The sequence below is a fragment of the Dama dama genome, chromosome 20, assembly GCF_033118175.1.
Source record: "Dama dama isolate Ldn47 chromosome 20, ASM3311817v1, whole genome shotgun sequence".
In the NCBI taxonomy this organism is placed as follows: Eukaryota; Metazoa; Chordata; class Mammalia; order Artiodactyla; family Cervidae; genus Dama; species Dama dama.
In genome coordinates this window covers 22,453,299-22,475,938 of record NC_083700.1, presented here as the reverse complement: position 1 = coordinate 22,475,938, position 22,640 = coordinate 22,453,299, and the positions used below count along the sequence as shown (strand labels likewise).

The 22,640-nt window shown below is 42.6% G+C and overlaps 1 protein-coding gene, 1 long non-coding RNA gene and 1 pseudogene across 4 annotated transcripts in view; 1 reads left to right on the top strand and 2 right to left on the bottom strand.

Annotated features, from left to right (window-relative positions):
• Window positions 1-4,650: 4,650 nt before the first annotated feature.
• TXNIP (thioredoxin interacting protein) lies at window positions 4,651-8,171 on the bottom strand. Its single transcript, XM_061120957.1, has 8 exons — window positions 7,653-8,171; window positions 7,091-7,163; window positions 6,826-6,973; window positions 6,515-6,617; window positions 6,125-6,381; window positions 5,864-6,020; window positions 5,598-5,749; window positions 4,651-5,464 (listed from the first exon to the last, which is right to left on the bottom strand). The coding sequence occupies exons 1-8, from the start codon at window positions 7,900-7,902 to the stop codon at window positions 5,429-5,431; spliced, it is 1,176 nt and encodes a 391-aa protein (XP_060976940.1). The 5' UTR covers window positions 7,903-8,171; the 3' UTR covers window positions 4,651-5,428.
• A 47-nt stretch (window positions 8,172-8,218) lies between these two features.
• Window positions 8,219-22,640, top strand: part of LOC133040798 (uncharacterized) — a 31,134-nt gene continuing 16,712 nt past the window's right edge. For 2 of the 3 annotated variants that reach the window (XR_009689037.1, XR_009689038.1), the window contains exons 1-3: window positions 8,219-8,535; window positions 14,688-14,842; window positions 16,819-16,933. This is a non-coding gene — a long non-coding RNA (uncharacterized LOC133040798). The remainder of the gene's footprint in view (window positions 8,536-14,687; window positions 14,843-16,818; window positions 16,934-22,640) is intronic. The other variant, XR_009689036.1, reaches the window with a different exon arrangement.
• On the bottom strand, window positions 17,094-18,567 carry LOC133040796 (sharpin-like; annotated as a pseudogene).

Sequence of the window (22,640 nt, the reverse complement as noted above, 5' to 3'; positions counted from 1 at the left end):
GGTCAAGACAAGACAGGAATAGCCTAAATTGGCTAAATTGGGCTTCATCAGTGGAGCTCACCTCCACTGGTTTTTGTGCTACTCAGTCATGCATTTACCTTAGGGAAGTAAATCAAATGAGATGCAATGCCTTCAAATGAGGAGTCACCAGTTCTTCGTAGTGTCACATTGTATATCCATCACTCTCTGTTTCTCAGTTTATCACTTCAAGTGGGAATCTTTCCCCTGAAATTGTGTACTGAAAAGATTGCTGTTGTTTAGTTACTGAGTTGTGTCCAACTCTGGCAACCCCACAGTACTGAAAAGTTGAGAGCTCAATTAACTAATTTCCAGAAGGTGGAGTAACTCCAGAGGCCTGTGAAGCATGCAGGAGTGTGAAAGAACTATACCATGGGAGTGTGCAGAGGGCCTGTCCTGGCCCAGTGGTCGGGAGTCCCATTAACAGGCCACCTCTCTCCCACCACAAAATTAACTAAGGTGGAGTCAGCTTCTGTACCCTGACCTCTTCTCAGACTCCTTTGTTCCCCCAACACGGGAAGGGAATTCAGAGGAGCAGAGAGTGGTGTTATTTATGACAGGTCAGAGGAAGACAGTTCTGGGGACATACCTGGGACTGAGCTAATCAAGGTGGTGGTGGTGAATATGCCTTTGCAATATTTTAGATAATAAGCACTTGTTTCCAGACTTTCCTGGTGGCACAGTGGATAGGAATCCACCTGCCAATGCAGGGGACATAGGTTCGATCTCTGGTATAGGAAGATCCCACATCTTCCTTAGGACAACTAAGCCCGTTTGCCACAACCATTGAACCCAAACTCTAGAGCCCACAAGCTGAAACTATGGAAGCCCGTGCGCCTAGAGCTCATGCTCTGCAACAAGAGAAACCACCACAATGAGAAGCCCGTGCACCAGAGCTAGAGAGTAGGCCCTGCTCTCGTTAATTAGAGAAAGCCCATGAGAAGAATGAAGATCCAGCACAGCCAAAAATAAATAAATATTTAAAATTTTAAAAAAGCACTTGTTTGCCATTGTTGAAACACTTCCCGCAGATTTTTTAAATCATTACAGCAATCTTCTAAGGTAGGTAGTAGTATTATTTTCCATTTTACAGATAAACTGTAGCACAGGTTAAACAAATTGCAAGGTCATACAGTTTGTTAAGTGGTGGAAGTAGGATTTGAATTTAGATAGCTTGACTCCAGGGTACATGTGCTTAATTACCACACTATACTATTTCTCCTTAATAGTATAAGAAGGCTGATCTTGAACTTCTTCTAGGCTATAGACTCACCTATTGGGCCAGGACCACAGCCCTGGATTTGTAGCTATCTTTGAGAGGGAGTTTTTCAGCTTAGGAAATGGAAGTGGATATAGGGACAGAACAGAGACTGGGACAAAAGTTGCTTTGTTTTTTTTTCCACTCTAGAACTACTGAGTTCAGGATGCTTGAGACAAGGGCTGGGCCACTGGAGGGTTGGCAAAACATTTTCCTTATTCATCTTACGCATTCTGTCACCTAGAGATAGTCCATGGAAGGAATTCTAGGAAAACGTCTATATAGTAGTGAAAAAACTGGTCAAAAGTCACTTCTTCAGCCCAGTTCATAACCTTTAGCTCTTATGTGATTTTTTTTTTTTTTTTTTAATTGACCAGGTGCTTGGGCAGATCTTCTCCATACTTTTCTCTCCCAAATTATATCTTTGTTTTTTCCAGTCTGTTCAAAGTTATCAAGGTGGTCCAGGATCCTGATTGTAGAAGTATCAGTTATTTTCTTATTAATTTTACTTTCTCTAGCTATTTTCTCTCTTTAGATAGTTTTCTTTCTGTCTTCTTTTGGATCTTCCTATACCACATTAGACCTAATGAATAAATGGTACTAAGAACTGGATCTCCTTTAATGGGTCTATGTGTAGGTTATAGTTCCTTAAAAATTAATAGACATATGAGAAGAGTATGGGAAAGGAAGACCCAAAATATCGACCCACTTAAATGGAGAAACAGCTGGGCTAGGACCCAAGGAAGACTACTTAAGTGGGCCCATATGTAGATGTCCTGAGGTGAGGTAGGAGTTGTGTATCAAAGTCAAAAGAAAGTCCAGCAGAGACTTTTGTGCTTTAAGGGAGGGATGTATTTCCTCTGGGTGAACAGCTTTAGCTGCCTACTTCCTTCCTCAGATTTTTCTGTGCTGTTCAACAGTCACTAGTCACATGGAGCTAACTAAATTTAAAACAAAAATAAAAATTCAGTTTGTCAGTAAAAGCAGCCACACATTTCAGAGCTCACTTGTCACCTGTGAACAGTGCCTACTGTATTAGTGCAAATGTACCACCTTTCCATCATTACAGAAGTTCTGTTGGACTGTACTGGATTTGAGCTATTAGGCTCCTGCTATCGGGAGGGGGTGCATATGTTCTGGCCCTTCAAGGCTCAAGTCTCTATGAGACCTTGGCTGTAAGTTATCTACCCCCTCCATCCCCTTCTTGTATCACACTCCAGTAGCCAGGCTGTGTACACAACCAGAGTTGTGTGCTCCATGGTCTCCCCTTCTCTTTGTCCTGCCCTCTGGCCAGCTCTTGTCCTTGCCCCACCCCTCCAGTCCCTGGAAAACAAGCTCCAGAAAAACTTTTCCATCAACTTTGACCTGGTTTCAAATCTGGTCATAGATTTGAAAGAGGGAGGAGGCCCTAAATTCGTGAATAGGTAAGAAATGGAGGAGGCAAAGGTGAGAGTGAAGGTTACAGTCACCATGGCAACAGAGCTAGACCCTGATGCATTGATAAAGAAAAAACAGGAGGCGCAAAAGAGCTACTGAGAATGAAAGCTAGACATAAAGACTGAACTGGAAAAGAATCTTTTCAATCCCACTTTCTGTTCAATTTACATTGATTTTATCAACGCTGTTGGCTCAGATGGTAAAGAATCTGCCTGCAATGCAGAGACCCAGGTTTGATCCCTGGGTCAGGAAGGGCTACCCACTCCAATATTCTTGCCTGTAGAATTCCAGACAGAGGACCCTGGTGGGCTACAGCCGTGGGATTGTAAAGAGTCAGACACAACTGAACTAACCCTTTCATTTTTAATGAACTTTCAGGAGTCTGAAGTTGGGAATTACTATGTGGAGATCCACAGAAAAGCCAACCCCCCTCTCCCAATAAAGGCTAAGACTAGATTTGTCTGCAGAAGTTTAAATGAAACAGAAATCAGTAAGTATGTTAACCTCTGCCATCTCGGGGTTTTATCACTGCAAGTCACTCCTTTAGGAATAATAATCATTTCAATTAGAGGTGGAGTTGTGGTATCAATCTGTTATTACTCTACAAAGAAGTAACAGGAACTGTAAAGTATACTGTAAGGATGAAGGTGGATTTGAATGTTCAGCAAACATTTACTGAGTTATGATCATGTGCCTGGATAGGAATTGTTCTAGGAGCTGCAGCAATTAAAAAAGAAAATGGTAGCTGTCTTCAAAAAACTTGATATGCTTAACTGTAAAAATCCTTTAGTCCTGTATTATCTTGTCTTCCTACATATAAACGTTTTTACTGGCAAGAAACTATGATGAAACCAAAATAAGAAATACAAGGTACCGTAACACTTTCCTCCCAAATGCCCTTACAAAATTCATTTCTCTGTATTTCAGGAGCTCATTAAACAAGCAAAAAAAAGCCTTATATACTCCTAAGTTGAAGAAATTTAGTAATGATTAAAGATGTAGAAAACTAGCTTAGACCACCAAAAGACCCCACTATTCACTGAAGTTCTTCAGTGAATTGGACAAAAGACAACGTAGCTCAAATTCCTTCCCTCCTGACCCTCCTAACCCCCATGCTGACTATAGTTCTTAGGATCAATAAGAAATGGTTCCTCTATAGGGTTTTCAACAATCTGAGTTGTGAAGTAAGGGGGAAAACTCCTTTAGGCACATTTTCTTTCTAATAACTTCAATATTATCTCACAGACAAGAAGAGAAACATTTTTTTGCCATTAAAAAAAACTTTATTTTAATTTTATTTTTTTTTTTACAAAGAATACCCCCACCTGGGGTGAAAAATATATCTGGTTAAGTACAAAATATAGTTTTTCTCATACAAAAAGATATACAATTAAAAAACAAAAAATGAAACCACCTTCAGCCCACATACTTTTTTCAGAAAAGGGTAGATAGAGCTCAGAGCTCTGACACAGGACAGTGAACAAAGTGCTAAGGCGAAGAGTGACTGACCAAGTGCTACAGACTGCAGTTGAGACAGGGGCTGTCAACAACCCTGTCTCCTAACACTAGGCAGGAAGTGAGCCCTTGGGGCTTCTGTGAAGATCTGCCTTCTGATTTCTCATGGCAACATCTGGATGCCCTGATCACAGTGTTGGGGCATTTTATCTAGGGTTTCTCCTTGGGTTTGGAGAAGTCACAGTGGGCAAGGCTGATAGCAGCAACCCTTCTCACGTAATCAGTGTCAGAACTGCAGAATTCCGAACACTGGACAAAGTCTCAAAAGCAGTTAACACTTTTTTTTCCCTGTCATTGTGCTTACCCCTAGAGACATAGTAGACCAGTTTTAACTTCCATCTGAGAAAGGAAAAAACCCCAAATTTGACACAAACTAAAGTGCTAAGGACATCGCCTCAGAATCAATTCCAAGGAGTCACATGAAAAAAAAAAAAAAAAAACATTCTCCCACATAAAAATGTTTGCCAACAGGAGAACACAGTGCACAGTGCAATAGGCTCTAAAAATGGCTTTTAAGACCTCTGGTGGGGCACAATTACTACTGCTTTATGACTGATTAAAACTACTTTCTAAACAAAGAAACTTAAGAGTTCCTCCCCTTTAATTCACAGGGGAAGCTTGCTCCAAAGTCCAAACCCAGTCAATTCCGGAGGGCTTTTCTTTTTTTTCTGTAAGTGTACAAACAATGGGGAACAATGGTTTTAAGAACATCCTTTTCCCAAAGTTTTGGCCATGACCATTTTTTCTTTTCACTTTCTTAGTTTTCTAAATGGGCTCTCCTCCACATGGCAGAGGTTCAAGATCTATTGTTATAACAATATCTATTATATAATCCCCTCCATTCAACCGTGGGAACACCATTCCAGGATGCCATTTCTACCCCTTACTCAAAATTACTGAAAATGCCTCAATTTTCAAAGAGATTCAAGAAAATGGGATGGGCCTTAATTTTTTTTCTAATGTGTTTTTAAACCCATCTAGCAAAAAACTCTATCACATCATCTCGCTGGCTGAGGATGAGTGCGCACCCTTTAAGGCCCAGGAGATTGCCTGCAGATCACCTCCTACACTGGAGAGTCAGAGGCTGGGGTGGACCTGTACCCCACTGTGGAGACTGTTGAGTCTCTAAAAAATTAAAGAGTCCAGGAAGAGAGCTAAAAAGAAACAGGTAGGTACAACTGCTTCTTTTCTTCCGCACGCTCACTGCACATTGTTGTTCAGGATGCAGGGATCAACCTGGGAGGAAGAAAAGAAAACGAGTGTTTTAGTTTGGGTAAGGAAAAAAACAACAATCCAGTCTGGCAATCCCAAGAAGTTAACTTCCTATAAAAGGCTTAGCACAAATGTAGTGGTAAATGACAATTCTTACCTCAGAATAAGTAGGTGGTGGCATGAACCTGAACTCTGGAGCATACATAAAAATAGGGCTGTCTTGAGAACCATCTGTGTCATCTAGCAGAGGAGTAGTGGGGCTCTCCAACCGGTGATCTTCAGCAATGCTATCCATATAGCAAGGAGGAGCTAGAGAGATAAAGCATGGAGATAAGAAGCCCAGCCAAGAAAAGCCTAACCATCACAATTTTACAAACCCACCCAGGCCAGAGGGGAAAAAATGATATTAGGTGTCTGGCTCACCTTCTGGGGTATCTGGGATGTTCAGGTCTACCCAACTCATCTCAGAGCTGGTCTGGCTGGCCATGCTGGACGTCCGGCTGCTGAGGCCTGACCTGCTGCCAATAACCAGAGGCAGGTCAAGAATGACTTTCTTGGAGCCAGGGACGCTAACGTAGATCTAGAAAGGAAGACATCAGTTTGTCAGGCTAGAAATCTGGAGAAACACCACTATCATTTTGACGAGTGAACAATTTCTCTCTCCAACCCCATCCACCCACTCACCAGTAAGGAGTATTCAACTCGCAGGATATTGCAGCCCAAGATAGAAGGCCTGATCTTCTGCACCCGAAGGCTCTTGCCACGCCATGATGCACAGGTTCCAGAAATAATATGATTGCCTCTGACTGATGACAACTTCTGCGTCAGCACCTTGGTTTGGCCATTGGCAAGGTAAGTGTGGCGGGCTACAATGGCAGCTTTGGGGATCACGATACGGGAACATGTATTCTCAAAATCAGCATGGATGTTAATCTCATCACCTGGCAATGAGAAAGATGAAAACTAATGCTCAGTGCAGTCCATGACTTTTAATCTGTCCCTGCCTCCTGCCCTTACTCCCAAACCCCACAGTTCCTGTTTTAAGTCTCCCATTTTAAAGCACTAGATTTTTACCTTCACAGAATCCTTTTCTGTCAATTCGTGCAGAGACAGACACCCGCCCATCAGGTATGAACATGCAGGAAACTTTCTTCTCCTTTTTAGCTGACACAGGTTCCTATGTAGAATGAAGTGGAAAAAGGCGTTTTGAGAATCTCTAGAGATCCTTTCTCTGCTTCTCTTTCCACTGCTTAAAGTAGGTAGTTTTCCCTCCCACCTTGATGACTTAAGGACTTGATTCCCTGACGGGCTTCACTTTAATGCCCTAAAAACCTGACTATTTATCTCTGAAACCCAGAAGAACAGACTCTTAAAATGAATCTCACCAGTAAATCAGGAGTATTGACATCCACTAGATCCATCACTTCAAAGTTCTTCTTTGTCTCTTGAGTTGGCTGGCTGGGGCGATCAAGAAAAGCCTTCACCCAGTAGTCCACACACCCGTATTTTCCTTTGAAAGATGTTCCCAGAGGCCTTTATCAAGAAAAAGCAAACAATTTAAAAATGCTCTCCAAGAAGAGTAACTGATCTAAAGTGGGGAAGATTTTTACAGACAGATAAGATCACAGATGCATTTAGTTCATAACCTACCCCTGAGGAAGTTCAAAGCCGAACTTGTATTCATATTTGTTTCCAGGTCTCATGATCACCATCTCACTCTCACCTGAAGGGAGAGAAAAAGGAGTAGTTTCTAGGTTTCTTGTTACACTTAAAACGCATCTGTGCGATAAGGAATTTTTGGGCAGCATGCAAGAGTTATTGCAGAACCCCTTATGTTCTTAAATGAGATTCTGATGCATTCGCTGAGCAAAAAGTTGCAAAGCCCTGCAGTGCTGAAAGGCTCAACCTATTATCATCTCAAACAAGAAGCATGCAAAGAACAAGCAATTATGAAGACATAAAAATCTTTCAATAGCTAAGTCAACATCCCTCAGGATCACCCGCAGAACACAGCACCCTGAGAAGTTGCACAAATCACCCTTTTTTTGGGGTGGGGGGGAGTTTGCAAGTTAAAACTAAAAAAGATAAGGAAGCCACACAAAATTCAAACCTCACAACCCAAGCAACTTAGGATCTACAGTGTGGGCTTTATCCGTATCAATTCTCTTCTTGAATCCGCTTTCACCCTCCAGCAAACAGTTGGGTCACTCACCAGCTGGTTGGTCCTCCAGGAGAAGCGTGTCTTCGTAGCGTAGGTAGTCCAACGTCTGCTTGCACTGCTGGGATCCCTGCATCCACAGGACTTTGGCCACTCCGCAAGCCAGGATCCTGACAGCTTTGACTCGAGTGACTTCACACACTTCCACTATCACCCGGCCAGCCACCTTCTCCCCACTGCCGTACACCTTTTCCGGGTCGTTAAAGACCACCTCGAAAGACTTGATCTTCTTGAACATCACCATGTTGGGCTGGGTTTGCTTAAGAGTTAAAAATGAGGACAAAACAAAACTCTCAAAGGATCCTTTGCTGTTAAGTTAAAACTTTTTCACTTTTCACTTCTCTACTAAATTTTCGAAAACACGTCCACCCAAAAATGTAAGCCGCGAATTATATCAAGAGATTGCAAGAGAAAAATAAGCTTTCTTTTCTTTGTTTTCCCTCTAACAGCTGGAGGAAAGCTCCAGATCTCAGCGAGAAGGCTTCACGAGCTCCACCGCAGAAGACGAAAGGCTAGTTTGCAACTGAGAGCCGGAAACTGCTTTATATAGTAGCCCGGCAGGCAGGTCCACGCGAGCGCTGGCCTGGAGGCTCGTGCTGCCCTCGTGCACAGCTCTCCCATTGGCTGCCCGCTCCTTGTTTACCAGGAGCCCCACCAATCAGCGAGGTCGCAGCAGCGCGTGGACACAGTGTGCTCCTGGCGGGGAAAATGGTTGTTGTGCATCGCTGCGGGGCTGGGAGGAGGGGGCGGAGGGGCTATAGGGCGGCTTCCCCTGTGTCCAAGGAAGGAATGCTTCGCTGACTCCAAAATTTAGCCGAGGCCAGTGGTCTTCGAAGGGCGGGTGCGGATGCTTTTGGAGTGGGAGCTATATTTTGAGGTAAAAAGAAAATGTGCTTATGATGGAATTTCGTGCTTCAGCCAGTGTAATTAATTTAGAGGCGACTGTTTATTCCCGGCTCACAAATCGCAAGTCGTGTGAAAAATAATCCCAGAGCTCCAAGAATACTTTAGGATGGGGCGGAGGACAGGGAGTTCAGTCGTTACTGTTCAGGAAGATCCCCTTTGTCCTTCTCTTGCCCCCCCCCCCCCCCCCCATCGCTCTTAAAAATCAACAAATAACCCCCTGCTCCTTCCCGTTCCCCCCATAAAAAATCCCGGCTGTGTGGGAAGGAAAAGAGAACTTGTCACAAATTTTTAACCTCTCCAGTGGTCCCAGCAAAGCGAATGTGTGGGACTGACTGGCCACCCACCACCCTTTCTAGCCCCTTGGGCTGGAGGCTGGGGGCTCTGGTCTGTGTGCCTCTGCCCCTGCGTCCTCCACTCGGTTCTCTCTGTTCTCTGGACCGGTACAGTACGGGCGTGTCCACATCCTGCCGCTTATCCCGTCATCTCTTCAGTCCCTGATCTGCAGAGTTAGGGAACACTTTATTTATGTTCTCCCAGTTACCTCATTACCTCTTCGTTAAAGTGTGTTCTTTGGGCTCTGATTATCTCACTCACTCCCTGCTTCTCCAGGAAAGTAATTAAAAAAAAAAAAAAGATGCTTCACTCTAGTCATCTTTTCCCTGAGTTATTTTAACTCTCTCATCTTCCTCCCCTTTCCAACTTACTAAATCAAAGGTACACCTCTAAATCTGCTGCTCACACTCCTCACAGCCTTCAAGTTAGTTAAAAGCAGGAAAGTTATCATTTGTCACAGAGAAAGTGTCGGGGAAAGAGGGCCGTATTTCTGTTAGAAGGAACCATTCTGCAGTCTTTGAAAAGTTTTTCCCTCTAGACTGTTTAGAAATAGGTAAGAAAGGGAAGAAAAGACAGAAGGATCTTTAGCACACTGTATGTTCAAGCTAAAAGAAACCCTGACTCTTCATCCTGTGTTATTTGGCTCTCTGTCAGATGGGTTTTTCCCTAGCTGGCCGTGAGGTGCCTTAGGAGCTGACTCCTGAGAAATTTTTCATAGATGCAATAAGAAAGACTTGTATGCACAGATACAGGAATTCTCCCTTTTCTTTGATTCCTGAGTTCCTCCCTCCCATGGGTTGGAGAATCAGGAGATTATTACCTCATTTCTTGTGCTAGAAAGAGGAAGACAGTGTTCCCAAGATTGAGATGGGGAAGTAAACAAGAAGCATTAGAATATATAGAGATCCTACTCTCTTAGCAAGAAGATGGTTATTCGTTGCTGTGAAGGATCCTTCTTGTTGTTTGCACACCCTAACTGGGTTGACACCCTAAGGCTAACAAGTTACAACCCAACTGCACTATTAAGCAAGCTTAAGAATCAGGCATCAAGACTACTGGAAAACACACACCCACAGGACCAACCCCCAGAACAAAAAGGGGAACAAGTTGATCCTTAGGGTGTGTGGGTTTGAGGCGGCACCCTGTTTAAGAAAGTTAACCAATGAGGCCTGAGTTGTTTTTAGTTGGTCAACAATATTGGTTGAAGTAGGTAGAGCAGGGAAGGCGAGACTCTCACTAAAGTAATTTGAAAATGTTTAATCGTAGCTTCTGAGAGAATTTTTAGGTTGATAGATGCGGAAGTGTACGTAAATCTGAAATACCAAAATGTTGACAAATAAGTACATACATAATGACAATATTATTAATCAGTGTGTGATGTGTAACTGCATAAATGTTGAGGGGCAGGGAGGAGAGGTGAGTGTGACAGACCAGGGTGGTATATATTTGGAACATCTTAGAGAAAGGGGAATGCCAATATTTACTTGGGCACAGCTATGGAGTACTGACTTGCTTTTTTTTTTTTAATCTTAATACCATTTTCTTTTGCTTTAAGTCCCTCTCTTGGGCTCCAGTTTCTTCTTTCTTTCCCGGTTTGCAAAACTTAGTGCAGACCACTTGTTTGCGCTCTTTTGTGCCTGGGTTCCCTTAAATGCCAGAAAACGATTTCACTTTGGCAGCTGCTGCCTACCAGGCCTGTAGCCAAGACATGTTCTGAAATGGAGTTGTCCTGGACAGAGTTGTTTACAACCTTTCACCTTATAACCTGGTATTCTGATAAAAACGTGCCTTCTGATTCTTTTTCTCAGTTCCTGTGCCAAAGAAGAAAAAATCTTACAAACTTCTGTCCTGAAAACAGAGTACAAACATTTGTGGCATGCAAGGGAGGAAAACAGCAGGTCCAGTAAGGAACAGCAAAGGAGGACTAAATCCAAGAGTTTTGCAGATTAGATCATCTTTACCTGTTCCTTCCCCACCCTCTTCAATCCCAGTTTCAATAGGAAACCAAGGGATGATTGTTGTTTGCTTTACAGGCGGTGGTTGAGCAAAGCCAAAGCTTCTAGTGAGAGAAGTGCCCTCTATGCTCAGTTCCGATCAGATAGAAGGAGCTGATTGCGTTTCTCTTTTCTTTATGTTCTGATAAACATTTAAGACTCCAAAGACTCAAGTTTCCTAATAGCCCGCCTTTTAATCACTACGTTCATTTCATTCTGAAAATTTCCCTTTTATCTTTCCCATTTTCCTCTAGGGAATATTAATTTAGAGACAAATAAAGGTTTAAAAGAGAGTGTGGCATTTGAGGCTGATCAACTTTGGCTATTCCTCCAAGTCACTGAGCACCTGTAATGGACCAGGTCCTTGACATAATTATCTCAGTGATATTTTATTTATAGGTTCATCTGTCACCTTGTTCTAGAAGGATTTAAGGTTAGATTATTTCATTTAATTCTCACAATAACTCTGTGACTCAGAGTTAAGTTAGGCTCAGAGGGTTAAGTAATTTCCCTGCAGTCACTGATTCTGTAAGTAGAGCAAAATCTTGAACCCAGGTCTGTCTGATCTAAAGTAGATACTCTTGGGGACTTCCCTGGCAGCCCAGCCATTACGTCTCCCTGCTTCCACTGCAGGGGGTGTGCGTTTAGACTCTGGTCAGGGACTAAGATGCCTTGAGTGTGGTGTGGCCAAAATAAATAAATAAACTAGGTACTCTTTCTAATGTGTTGTCCTGCTTCTCAGTGCTTTAACACATGGTTTCTTGTTTGATCTTAACTGTAAAGGGTTTAGGATAAGACTCATAAAATATTAAAGTTAAAGGGGACTCCAGCAGTCATATTTTTTTAAAGAGAGGTACTTCCTTATTTTAGTTAAGTAGACTTGCTCTAGGACGTATAGCTAGTAACTGGTGGAGCCACTCTCCACTCAGTTTAAACTGAGGATTCTTAGTACTTAATCTAGAGTCTTGTCTCTAGTTTGTTTTCTGAAGGTTCTTGTTTCTCAGTTTAGCTTTAATTATTAAAAAAAACAAAAACAAAAAGACACTTCATCTGAACAGATTGCTGGTTGCCTGGGGTAGGGAGTAGATGAAGTGGGTGAAGGGAGTCAAAAGGTATAAACTTAACAGTTAAAAAATAAATGTCATAGAGATGTAATGCACAGCATGGTGACTATAGTTAATAATACTATATTGCCTATGTGAAAGTTGCTAAGAGAGTAGATCTTAAAAGTTCTCATCACAAGAAAAAAATCCTGTAATTATATATGGTGGCAGATGTTAACTAGGCTTATTGTGGCAATCATTTTGCAACATATCTAAATGTCAATCATTAGATTGTACACTTGAAACTAATATAAGGTTGTATATCAAACATACCTCGATTTAAAAAACACTCATCTTGGGGCTTCCCTGGTGGTTCAGTGGTAAAGAATCAGCCTGCCAATGCTGTAGACACGGGTTCGACCCTTGATCTGAGAAGCTTTGCAGCAGCTAAGCCTGTGGGCCACTATTGAGCCTGGGCGCTAGAGCCCAGGAGCTGCAACTACGGAAGCCTGTGTTCTGCAGCAAAGGAAGCCACTCCATTGAGAAGTCTGAGCACTGCAACTAGCAAGTAGCTCCAGCTTGCCTCATCTAAAGATAAGCCCCAGCAGTTTAGAAGACCCAGAACAGCCATTAAAAAGAAGAAATCATCTCATCTTGAAGTCCATATTTTATGTTTATTGGTGTCTCTATTTTTCTACTATGTTGAGGAAGGAATGGAGATCTGAGAGTTGTCCAACTTCAGGGAAAGATGGAGAGAGGAGGTGAATTAATTTGTTCAAAACCACTGCAGACTCCTTTAAGATATTTCTTAAGGTAGCCTTATGATATAAAAGACTTTTTTCCCTTTTCATGCTATCACCCATATGTTTTCTTTCATTTACTGTCAAATTTCTTAAGAGAATAACTTCTACCAGCTTTCTCTGTTGGCTAAACTTGTCCCTTTGTAGCCTGGCTTCTGCTGTCACTGAAATGGTTTTCTTTAAGTTTCCAGAGGAAACCAGAGTGATTTTTTAGGTCATATTCCCCTTGACTTATATATAATTTGAAAACTGCCATCTTTGTAAATTTAAATGTTCTTTTGGACTTTATCCTTTTCTCCCTTGTCAGAAATTCCTTTTTTCTCTGCCCCGCTGAAAGTTTTTCTGCTTGGCTCTCTCCTTTTCTGTCTTCAGGCTTTGCTGTTCAGTTTTTCCATCTGTACATCACTCATGGAAACCTCTAGCCTGTCTTGAAAGTTCTAGTTGGCATCGCAAACTCAACTTGTCTAGTATGGAATTCATAATCTTCTCCCTGTGCTCAAACTCACTTCTTACCCTTGTTTCTTTTAATGGGACCATTATATGTTCCCCTAGATATCAAGGCATAAAATCTAGAAACTCTTCAATTCCTTCCTTTCTGACATTCCTCACATTCAGTCAATTGCCAAATTCTGAAGAGGCCATCATTCCAGTGTTTTCCTAGAAGCTGTTATTTCTTACTCTCCTGCCATCCCTCTGATTCATATCCTTGTTATTAATACTTTTGCATAAATTATTTTTGATAGTTTTAAACTGATCTTTCTGCTGTAATCATAAACCTCAACTACATTAATCTTACACAGTTGAGTTCCTATCTGTTCTTTGATGCTCCCAAACCCTCTGCTTACTGAATCAGATTAAAATACTTCAATCTACTTGAAGCCTTCACAAAGTGACCTCAACTAAACTTTCCAGTCTCATTTCCCACTATTTCCTCAGAAATGTACCCTACTCCTCAGCCAAACCTGAGTACACCGTGTTCCCCTAATATATCTTTCTCTGCATTTGCTTATACTTTTCTCTCTACCTGGAATGCCTGACTTTCCTCCCCATCTCTACTTTTTAAAATCCTATCCACTTTTCAGTAGACAGCCAAATAACTTTTCCTCTATGAAACCTCTCCTGATTCCCAAATCCCCTTATTTCTCACTTTATAGCCAAATAGAATTCCATTCTCTTTGAATACTCCATTCCACATTTTTTTTATATTTCTCATATGGAACTTACATGTAAAGTTTCTTTTCTCTCCTATGGAATGAATTCCTAGAGAGCAGGATCTGTGTCCTTTTAAATATTTTTATTCTTCATAGCATCTAGAAGAGTACATTTCATAGAGAAATGTGTTATTAAATATAAATTGAATTGATAGATTGGGATATGTCTGTGCAATAGAATATGCCACTAATTCAGAACCTAGTATTGTTTCTTATCAACAATAAGAAACCTAATCTCAGTTCCTTCTGGTACACTTGAACATAACCAGTCCCTCTTCCTCAAAGCCTATGGCCCAGTTACGTATAGAGCAAGAGTGGTGAGGCGGTGAGAGGTGATGGTTTGTTTTCCTATGAGGGACAGTTGGACTGTACTGAGTTTATAAACATGAGGGAGCTGGGACATTTTGTGCTTAACCCGACTTCCCCTTTTCTGAGAAGTTCTTTCTTACACAATTCTGTAATTCAGTTGGCTCAGCCCTGCCCCCCAGTGGATAAATTAAAGTACTATCGAGATCCTCTGCTTCACTGACTATGCTAAAGTCTTTACTGTGTGTGGATCACAACAAACTGTAGAATTCTGAAAGAGATGGGAATATCAGATCAGCTTACCTGCCTCCTGAGAAACCTGTATGTAGGTCAAGAAGCAACAGTTAGAACCAGACATGGAACAACGGACTGGTTCCAAATTGGGAAAGGAGTACGCAAGGCTGTATATTGTCACCCTGGTTATTTAATCTTATAGGCAGAGTACATCATGAGAAATTCCGGGCTGGATGAAGCACAAGCCAGAATCAAGATTGCTGGGAGGAACATCAACAACCTCAGATATGCAAATGATACCACCGTATGGCAGAAAGCGAAGAGGAACTAAAGAGCCTCTTGATGAAGGTGAAAGAGGTGAGTGAAAAAGCTGTCTTAAAATTCAACATTCAGAAAACTAGGATCATGGTATCTGGTCCCATCACTTCATGGCAAATAGATGGGGAAACAGTGGAAACAGTGACAGACTACTTTTTTGGGCTCCAGAATCACTACAGATGGTGACTGCAGCCATGAAATTAAAAGAGGCTTACTCCTTGGAAGAAAAGCTATGACAAACCTAGGTAGTATAGAATTGAAATGATGCTTTTGAACTGTGGTGCTGGAGAAGACTCTTGGGAGTCCCTTGGACTGCAAGGAGATCAAACCAGTCAATCCTAAAGGAAATCAATCCTGGATATTCATTGGAAGGACTCATGCTGAAGCTCCAATACTTTGGCCACCTGATGCAAAGAGCTGACTTACTAGAAAAGACCCTGATGCTGGGAAAAATTGAAGGCAGGAGGAGAAGGGGACGACAGAGGACGAGATGGTTGGATGGCAAACTCAATGACATGAGTTTGAGCAAACTCTGGGAGGTGGTGAAAGACAGGGAAGCCTGGCATGCTGTAGTCCATGGGGTCTCAAAGAGTTGGACACCACTGAGAGACTGAACAACAACAACAAAATCAAGATCCTTAGGCCACACGGAAGCATTTCTGAGACCAGAAACTTGACCAGACAGTTCCCCTGAGTGAGGAGGATGATTTTTTGATCTCAAGAAGAAGGAGATATTTTTGCAGAAAGGAATATTGCAATATAGAGAGCTCAGGAGGCTTGCTTAATTCACAGAACTAGGACTAAATTCGTCTAATTTATGGTTTGAAAATCTTGCCACTAGCACATCTCTGATCCTTAAAAAAAAAAGTCACCTCCTTTGTAAAGATTTCTCTGATTTCTACAAGCAGATTTGTCACTTTCTTTGTAATCTCAATAGCATATTGGACATATTTATCTATATTATAAATGTTAATCATATATCTGTTTATTTGTTCCTCCCTACTAAACTGAGTTCCCCAAAGATAGGAGCCATGTTTTCTTATGGCCTGGCATAGTTTAGGTGTTCCAAAAATTCTAAATAAGGGTCAAAGTCAATCCATAGGATTATTTTAGCCTGATCAGTTAATGTGTCACATATTTAGCACATCCCATTGCCCATTCTTCTGGTTTTGGTTTCTTCTCCAGCACTGATGGTATTCTCCCTGTAGGCTTGGTCGTGGTAGATGCAGGGCAGTGACCTCCATAAAGAGAAAATTAAACCATGGCAGAACATTTTCTGTTTCAGGCGCTACACTTTTCAGCAAAGGACTTTTTGATTCTTTGCTGGAGTAAGGTGGGGTTGGAAGGCAGGATGAAAGACTGATTAATTTTTTTAAAAATCCAGCTTAACTAGTTCCTCATAGGTAGAAGTGGAAGAAAAATGCTGTATCAAAGACCTATTACACAGTTTTTATTGGGCCTTTGTTGCTGTGCAAGGGCTTTCTCTAGTTGTGGAAAGCCGGGACCACTCTTCATTGCAGTGCACAGGCTTCTCATTACCTTGGCTTCTCTTGTTTTAGAGCACGGCCTCTAGGCATGTAGGCTTCAGTTGTGGCCTGTGGGCTCTACAGTACAGACCCACAGGCTTAGTTGCTCCAAGGCATGTGGAATCTTCCTGGACCAGGGATGAAACCTCTGTCCCCTGCATTGGCAGGTGTATTCTTATCTGCTATACCACCAGGGAAGTCCACAAAACCCTTGATATTCAAAATATCGGTTCTTTAAACCAGTAGCAAAGAATGATTCCACAGTCACCCTGCAGTAGAGGCAGAATCCAATTGTATTTCTTGATTTCGCTTTCACTTTCTCAAAGCTGACCCTCCAATCACACACATACTATATCTCAGGAAACACATGTGACTTATTTCTTCCTAATAACTATTAGGAGGATGATGAATAATTTGGTTTGGGAGTGGGCAGGAAAACTGAGGAAGGCCTATTATTTTCTAATCTTCTGCCTTCCTTCCTTTCCTTAGTGCTGCTGCAGTTTCTTGGCACTGATTTTGAGAACCTGCAATTACTGGACCATGGAAATTATCTCTACTTCCTCGAGAAGAAATGTGGGAAGGAACTTGCCATGAAGTATACAAGGTGGGGTGAAGTGGGTAGGAAGGGGGTTGGGTGGGTTTGAAAAATGATGGAGGTGTCCACCAGTATAAGAAGTTAAGGAGAAATACTCAGGACTGGCCAAGGTAGAAATGCAGTCTCTTTATTTATTTATTTATTTTTTTCAGCTCAGAAGTGTCTTTAATGACCCCAGCGAGCAATCAGCAGAGGTTCCCTGAGAGGTTCAAGAGGGGGTCCAGGGACCTTGGGCCTGGAAGGAAGGGCCATCCTCTCTCCGCGTGACCTTTGGGAGCTGCTGGGTGGAGGCTGTGGGAAGGGGGTCCCAAGCACAGGGCCTCTGGGTGCTGCATATCTCACAGCCGGGGTGGCCTGGGGCGTTGATGAAGGTGCACGAAGGGCAGGGCCAGCTGGGCTGAAGGGGGCTGGGCAGGCTAGAGTTGGCTGGCTGAGGGGTTGGGGGCAGCCCCAATGACTGCAAGAACAGGCCGCCTAGTTTCCCATCCACCTTCTGGGGGCGTTGAGGACTGTGTCCTGGGGCTTCAAGAGGAGCTGAGAGCAGGTAGAGGAAAGCAGGGTCTCTGTCCCGCCAGATCCCATAAAAAGCAAGGCTGTGTTCAGGGACACACAGGCACCTCCCGATGACCCAGCGCCACACGGCTGGTGGGAAGCGGAGCTCTGAGAACACCTGCTCCTGAGGGCCCTGATGGTCAGTGGGGGTGAACCTGCAGTGAGACATGGGCAGAGGACACAGCATCTTCAACTGTGACCTGGAGCCTGATGGGGCCAGGAGGAAAGCAGGCCTCCTGGAGCTGGACCCTGAGGGCCACACGATGCTGTGCCAGGATGGCTGCTGCTTGGGCTTCTCCCTTCTCATCCCTCATGGCTGCTGCTTGGGCTGACCCTCTACAGCCCGGGTCAGGCGCCCTGCCAGCTCTTCTTTCTCCATCAAGTCTCCAGGGCTCCAAGGACGATCTACCTTGGGTTGTGGGGCCTTGGGTGTGGATACTTCAAGGGAACTGGGTGGGGAGACAGGGCGCGTTTCTGGGCCTAGGACTGGGGGCAAGCTGTCACTGCGATTCTGTCCTGCCATGGTAGCATCTCGGACTAGGGCTGCCCACCGCTGAGCTTCCTGAGGGTTGGCGAAGTGCAGGCTGAGAGTCCCAGGCCCTCCCGGTGGAGGCTGCAGCTCATGCTGGCAGGGGCCTCGGACTGTGTATGAGACTGACTCCAAGGGCCACTCCAAACTACCGTCCCGGGGCCCGCGCCCAGCATCTCCAGCCGGAAGCGCCCTGGTCGCTCAGGGTCCGCACTCAGCTGCAGCCTTCGCAGCTGGGCCTCCACGTCCAGGCCGGGGCCCAGCGGCCTCAGCGCGGCATGCACAGCCAGCAGCACTGCGGCCAAGCCGGGGTCAGAGCCCGTGGGCAAGCTGCCCGCCGGCGGCCGCAGTCTCTTTTTTAAAATCAAAATAATGTAATATAACTTAGTCAAAAATCCCATAATTTTAATTCTTACATAAAAAATCAGCAGTTCTCAGTTCACTCTAATTATTTCTCTTTCAATTATTTCAACTTTTTAATCTGGTATTTACTTCATATTTCTTTTTTATCAATGAATTAATAATTGATTTTTTATTTTGGCTGTGCTGGATCTTCGCTGCTGCAGGGCTTTCTCTAGTTGTGGTGCGCGGACTTCCTGTTGCAGTGGCTTCTCTGTTGAGCACAGGCTTTAGGTTCACGGGCTTCAGTAGTCGTGGTACACAGGCTTAGCTGTTCCTTGGCATGTGGGATCTTCCCAGACCAGAGGTCAAACCAGTGTCCCCTGCATTGCAAGGCAGATTCTTAACCACTGGACCACCAGGGAAGCCTCTCATATTTCTAAATTATATATTTCTTCTTTTATTTCTTAATTTATAAGTATTTGACATGAATTTGAGCAAACTCTGGGAGATAGTGAAGGACAGGGAAGCCTGGCGTGCTGCAGTCCATGGAGTCAGTCGCTCCATCATGTCCAACTCTTTGCGACCCTTGGACTGTAGCCCCCATGCTCCTCTGTCCATAGGATTCTCCAGTCAAGAATACTGGAGTGCATAACGATTCCCTTCTCCAGGGTATCTTACCCACCCAGGGAGAGAACCCAGATCTCCTGCGTTGCATGCAGATTCTTTACCATCTGAGTCACCAGGGCAGCCCAATATTAGACATATCATACTCTCTTTTTGCTACAGTATTTGAAATTTTATGTGTCTTATACTCCCTATCCCTACCTTCCCATTCCTCCTACCTCATCCTCCTGATAGAGTTATATCACAATTTTGACCAAATCAGTAGTCAATATTTACATTATTATCACTATTATTGTTGTTTAGCCGCTAAGTGTCCAATTCTTTGTGACCCCACAGACTGCAGCACACCAGGCTTCCCTATCTTTCACTGTATCCCAGAGTTTGCTTAAATTCATGTCCATTGAGTCGGTGATGTTATCTAACTATCTCATCCTCTGCCGCCCTCTTCTCCTTTTGCCTTCAACCTTTCCCAGCGTCAAGATCTTTTCCAGTGAGTTGGCTGTTTGCATCAGGTGGCTGAAGTATTAGAGCTTTACTATCAGTCCTTGCAATAAATATTCAGGGTGGATTTCCTTTAGGATTGACTGGCTTGGTCTCCTTGCAGTCCAAGGGACTCCCAAGAGTCTTCTCCAGCACCACAATTCAATTATGACTATATTAATTCTACATCATCACTATAAATAACATCAATTGTGGAGTCAAGTAGTATATTTTGATTGTTTCATGTCTTGAACAACCCTTTGTTTGTTATGAAGCCATAATTATTTAAGCAATTTATTTAGTTTATTATGCACCTACCTTTAGTTTATTTCTTTTTTAAATTTATTTTTAATTGGAGGGTAATTGCTTTATAGTGTTGTGTTGGTTTCTGCTGTACAACAGCGTCAATCAGCCATAAGTATATACATATGTCCACTCCCTCTCGAACCTGCCTCCATTAAGTTTATTTCTGAAATGCCAATTCTGTCAAATACTTATTAATATTTTCTCTCAGATAGTCAACATATTAGTCTTAAAAATTCGTTTTCTTTCTCCTGAAGACTTGCTCCAGCCCCACTGGGTAATTCTTTTTAGTCATCAGCGCCATCTGCTGACTGTTAGCGGAGTGGAAAGACAAAAATGAAGCACCAGGTTGTTTTTAAACCAGAGAATGTCCTTTCCATGATCTCTGACCTTGAGAATCTGGAGGAAGGAATATGGTCCTTGTGATAGAAGAGAGAGTATAAAATATTTAAATATTCTCTTTCCTTCTTTTTTTTAATGTGAATCATTTTTAAAGTCTCTATTGGATTTTGTTACAATATTGCTTCTGTTTTATGTTTTGTTGTTACAACATTGCTTCTGTTTTATGTTTTATTGTTTTGGCCTTGAGGGATGTGGGATCTTTGTTCCCAGATCAGGGATCAAACCCACACCCCCTGCACTGGAAGGCGAAGTCGTTATCACTGGACCAGCAGGGAAATCCCTAAATGCTCTCTTTGCCTTGTCATCCTCTTCTTTCCTGTTTTCCTAGAAGAAGGAAATTCTGTTATAATCTTCCTTTTCATACAATGGTCTTTCTAAGCCTTTGACTGACCCACCAAAGGAAGAGGGAAAGGTCAGCTACCTATTTATTTTACTTACACATTTATTAGATGTACTAATGTTTGATAAACTGCACATATTTGAAGTGTATAGTTTTATAATTTTTTAAATCATTGCCACAATCAGGATAATGAACATTCTACTCCAATTTCCTCATGTGTCTTTGTAAACCATCCCTCTCTCCCTCCCCAGGCCATCCACAGGCAACCACTGATCTTTTTTCTGTCAGTATATATTAGTTTACACTTTTTATAATTTTATACAAATGGGAACATACAGTATGTACTCTTTTGTTGTTGTTGTTTGGCTTCTTTCGTTTACATTCTTATTTTGAGATTCATCATATTATTGTTTGTATCAGTAGTTTATTTCGCTTTATTGCTGAGTGGTATTGTATGCAAGTCTTTATCCTTTCTCTTGGAGAAATACATAGAGGTGGACTGTTTAGAGTGTATGGTAGGCATATGCTTAACTTGTGAAGAAACTGCCAAAAATTTTACAAAGTAGTACTAATTTATATTCCCACCAATAGCATGTCAGAGCTTCACAATTTGCCAACACTTGATATGGTCAGTCTTTTTAACTTGAACATTCCAGTGGTTATGTAGTGTTTTCTCCTTGTGTTTCAAATTTGATTTGCATTTCCATGATGAGTAATGATGTTGAGCATCTTTTCATGTGCTTATTTTGAACTACTCATTTTTAAAGACTCCATTGATAATAGGGTTAACCCTGAGTTTGGGCAAATGAAGCAAATGACAGGTGCCATAAAAGAATCTCACTCCCCGATTGGCTATGAAATTCTTCTTAACTTACTTGAAATTCCCACACTTGAGGGATGAAGTTATGTACTCTTTTGAGTTAACCAATATAAGGAGCAGTTTCTCAAAAAGATGTTTTGAGTTAAAATGCCTAAGTTATCTGTAAGTGAGGACAGCAATGGATATGTTTCCTCTAATTTTCTTCCATTAGAACAGATTGTTTTCTGGATTAGCTAAGTGTCTTAGTCGCATTCGACTCTATGTGACCCCATGGACTGTAGCCCGCCAGGCTCCTCTGTCCATGGAATTCTCCAGGCAAGAATACTGGAGTGGGTTGCCATTTCCTCCTCCAGGGGATCTTCCTGACCCAGGGATTGAACCCGTACCTTACAGGCAGATTCTTTACCATCTCAGCCATCAGGGAAGCAGGTCATCTTTAAAAGTAAAGAGACTGTGCTTTGGGGGAATGGCAGAGTGGCTGCGGTCCTTAGAGAAGATAGAGAGTCAGGAATAGAAGGTAAAGAATTGCAAAAGAAATTTGAAATAGCAGACCAACAGGACGCTCTGTCTGGTAGGCACTGGCTGGTGTCTGTGTGTGTCCTGGGGAGTTAGGTTAGATGGGTGAGACTGAGAGAAGAGGGAGGAGTAAAGCACTGTTACCTTAGAACATCCTGGACTAGAACAGCTTCTATTTGCTTTTCTTCTACAAACTAGATTCCTTCTATCTGGGGCTTCCCCCTACTTTCCAGCTCTCCCTTTTGGGTTTCATCTGACAGAAGAAGAAAATAGTTTTTGTGATGGCAGCCACTGCCTGCAGCTCCCTTTCTCTGCCTAGTCCACAACTAAAATCTTCAATAGCTGTTTTCTTGACAGGACGGTATAGTGTCAAGATTAAGTTAAGTCTCCGAAGCCAGATTTCCTGGATTCGGTTTCTAGCTCTACCATTTGTAAGCTGCGTTACTGTGGAAAAGTTGCTTAGTCCTCCTGTACCTCATTTTCCTTATGTAACAATAGAGATAAGAAAATTACCTTCCTTAGAGAGTTGTGAGTATTAGATGAATTAATAATTTTAAATTGTTTAGAAAATGGCCTGGCAGGTTTTAAGCTCTCAGTAAGTGTTAGCTGTTAATTGAATTTTAAACTCCTTGGCCCACTTTCAAGGCACTTCATAATCTCGCTTCTATCCATTTATCCCTCCCTTCTCATCTACTTCATTTGAATTTTGCTGGTTTCTTCACTGAATCATGAATCTGTGAATGTCTAGATGGTTTCCTCTGCCTGGAAGATCCTTAATTCAAAACCAGTCTTACCCAGTCTTCAAAGA

What these genes read in the sequence shown, in the direction of transcription:
- TXNIP (XM_061120957.1), bottom strand. Translation starts at nt 7,902, where the DNA reads ATGGTGATGTTCAAGAAGATCAAGTCTTTCGAGGTGGTCTTTAACGAC. An exon ending in CCTGGAGGACCAACCAGCTG is followed by an intron (nt 7,164 to 7,652) that starts GTGAGTGACCCA and finishes CTCTCCCTTCAG; the next exon opens with GTGAGAGTGAGATGGTGATC. An exon ending in CACCACCTACTTATTCTGAG is followed by an intron (nt 5,465 to 5,597) that starts GTAAGAATTGTC and finishes TCTTCCTCCCAG; the next exon opens with GTTGATCCCTGCATCCTGAA.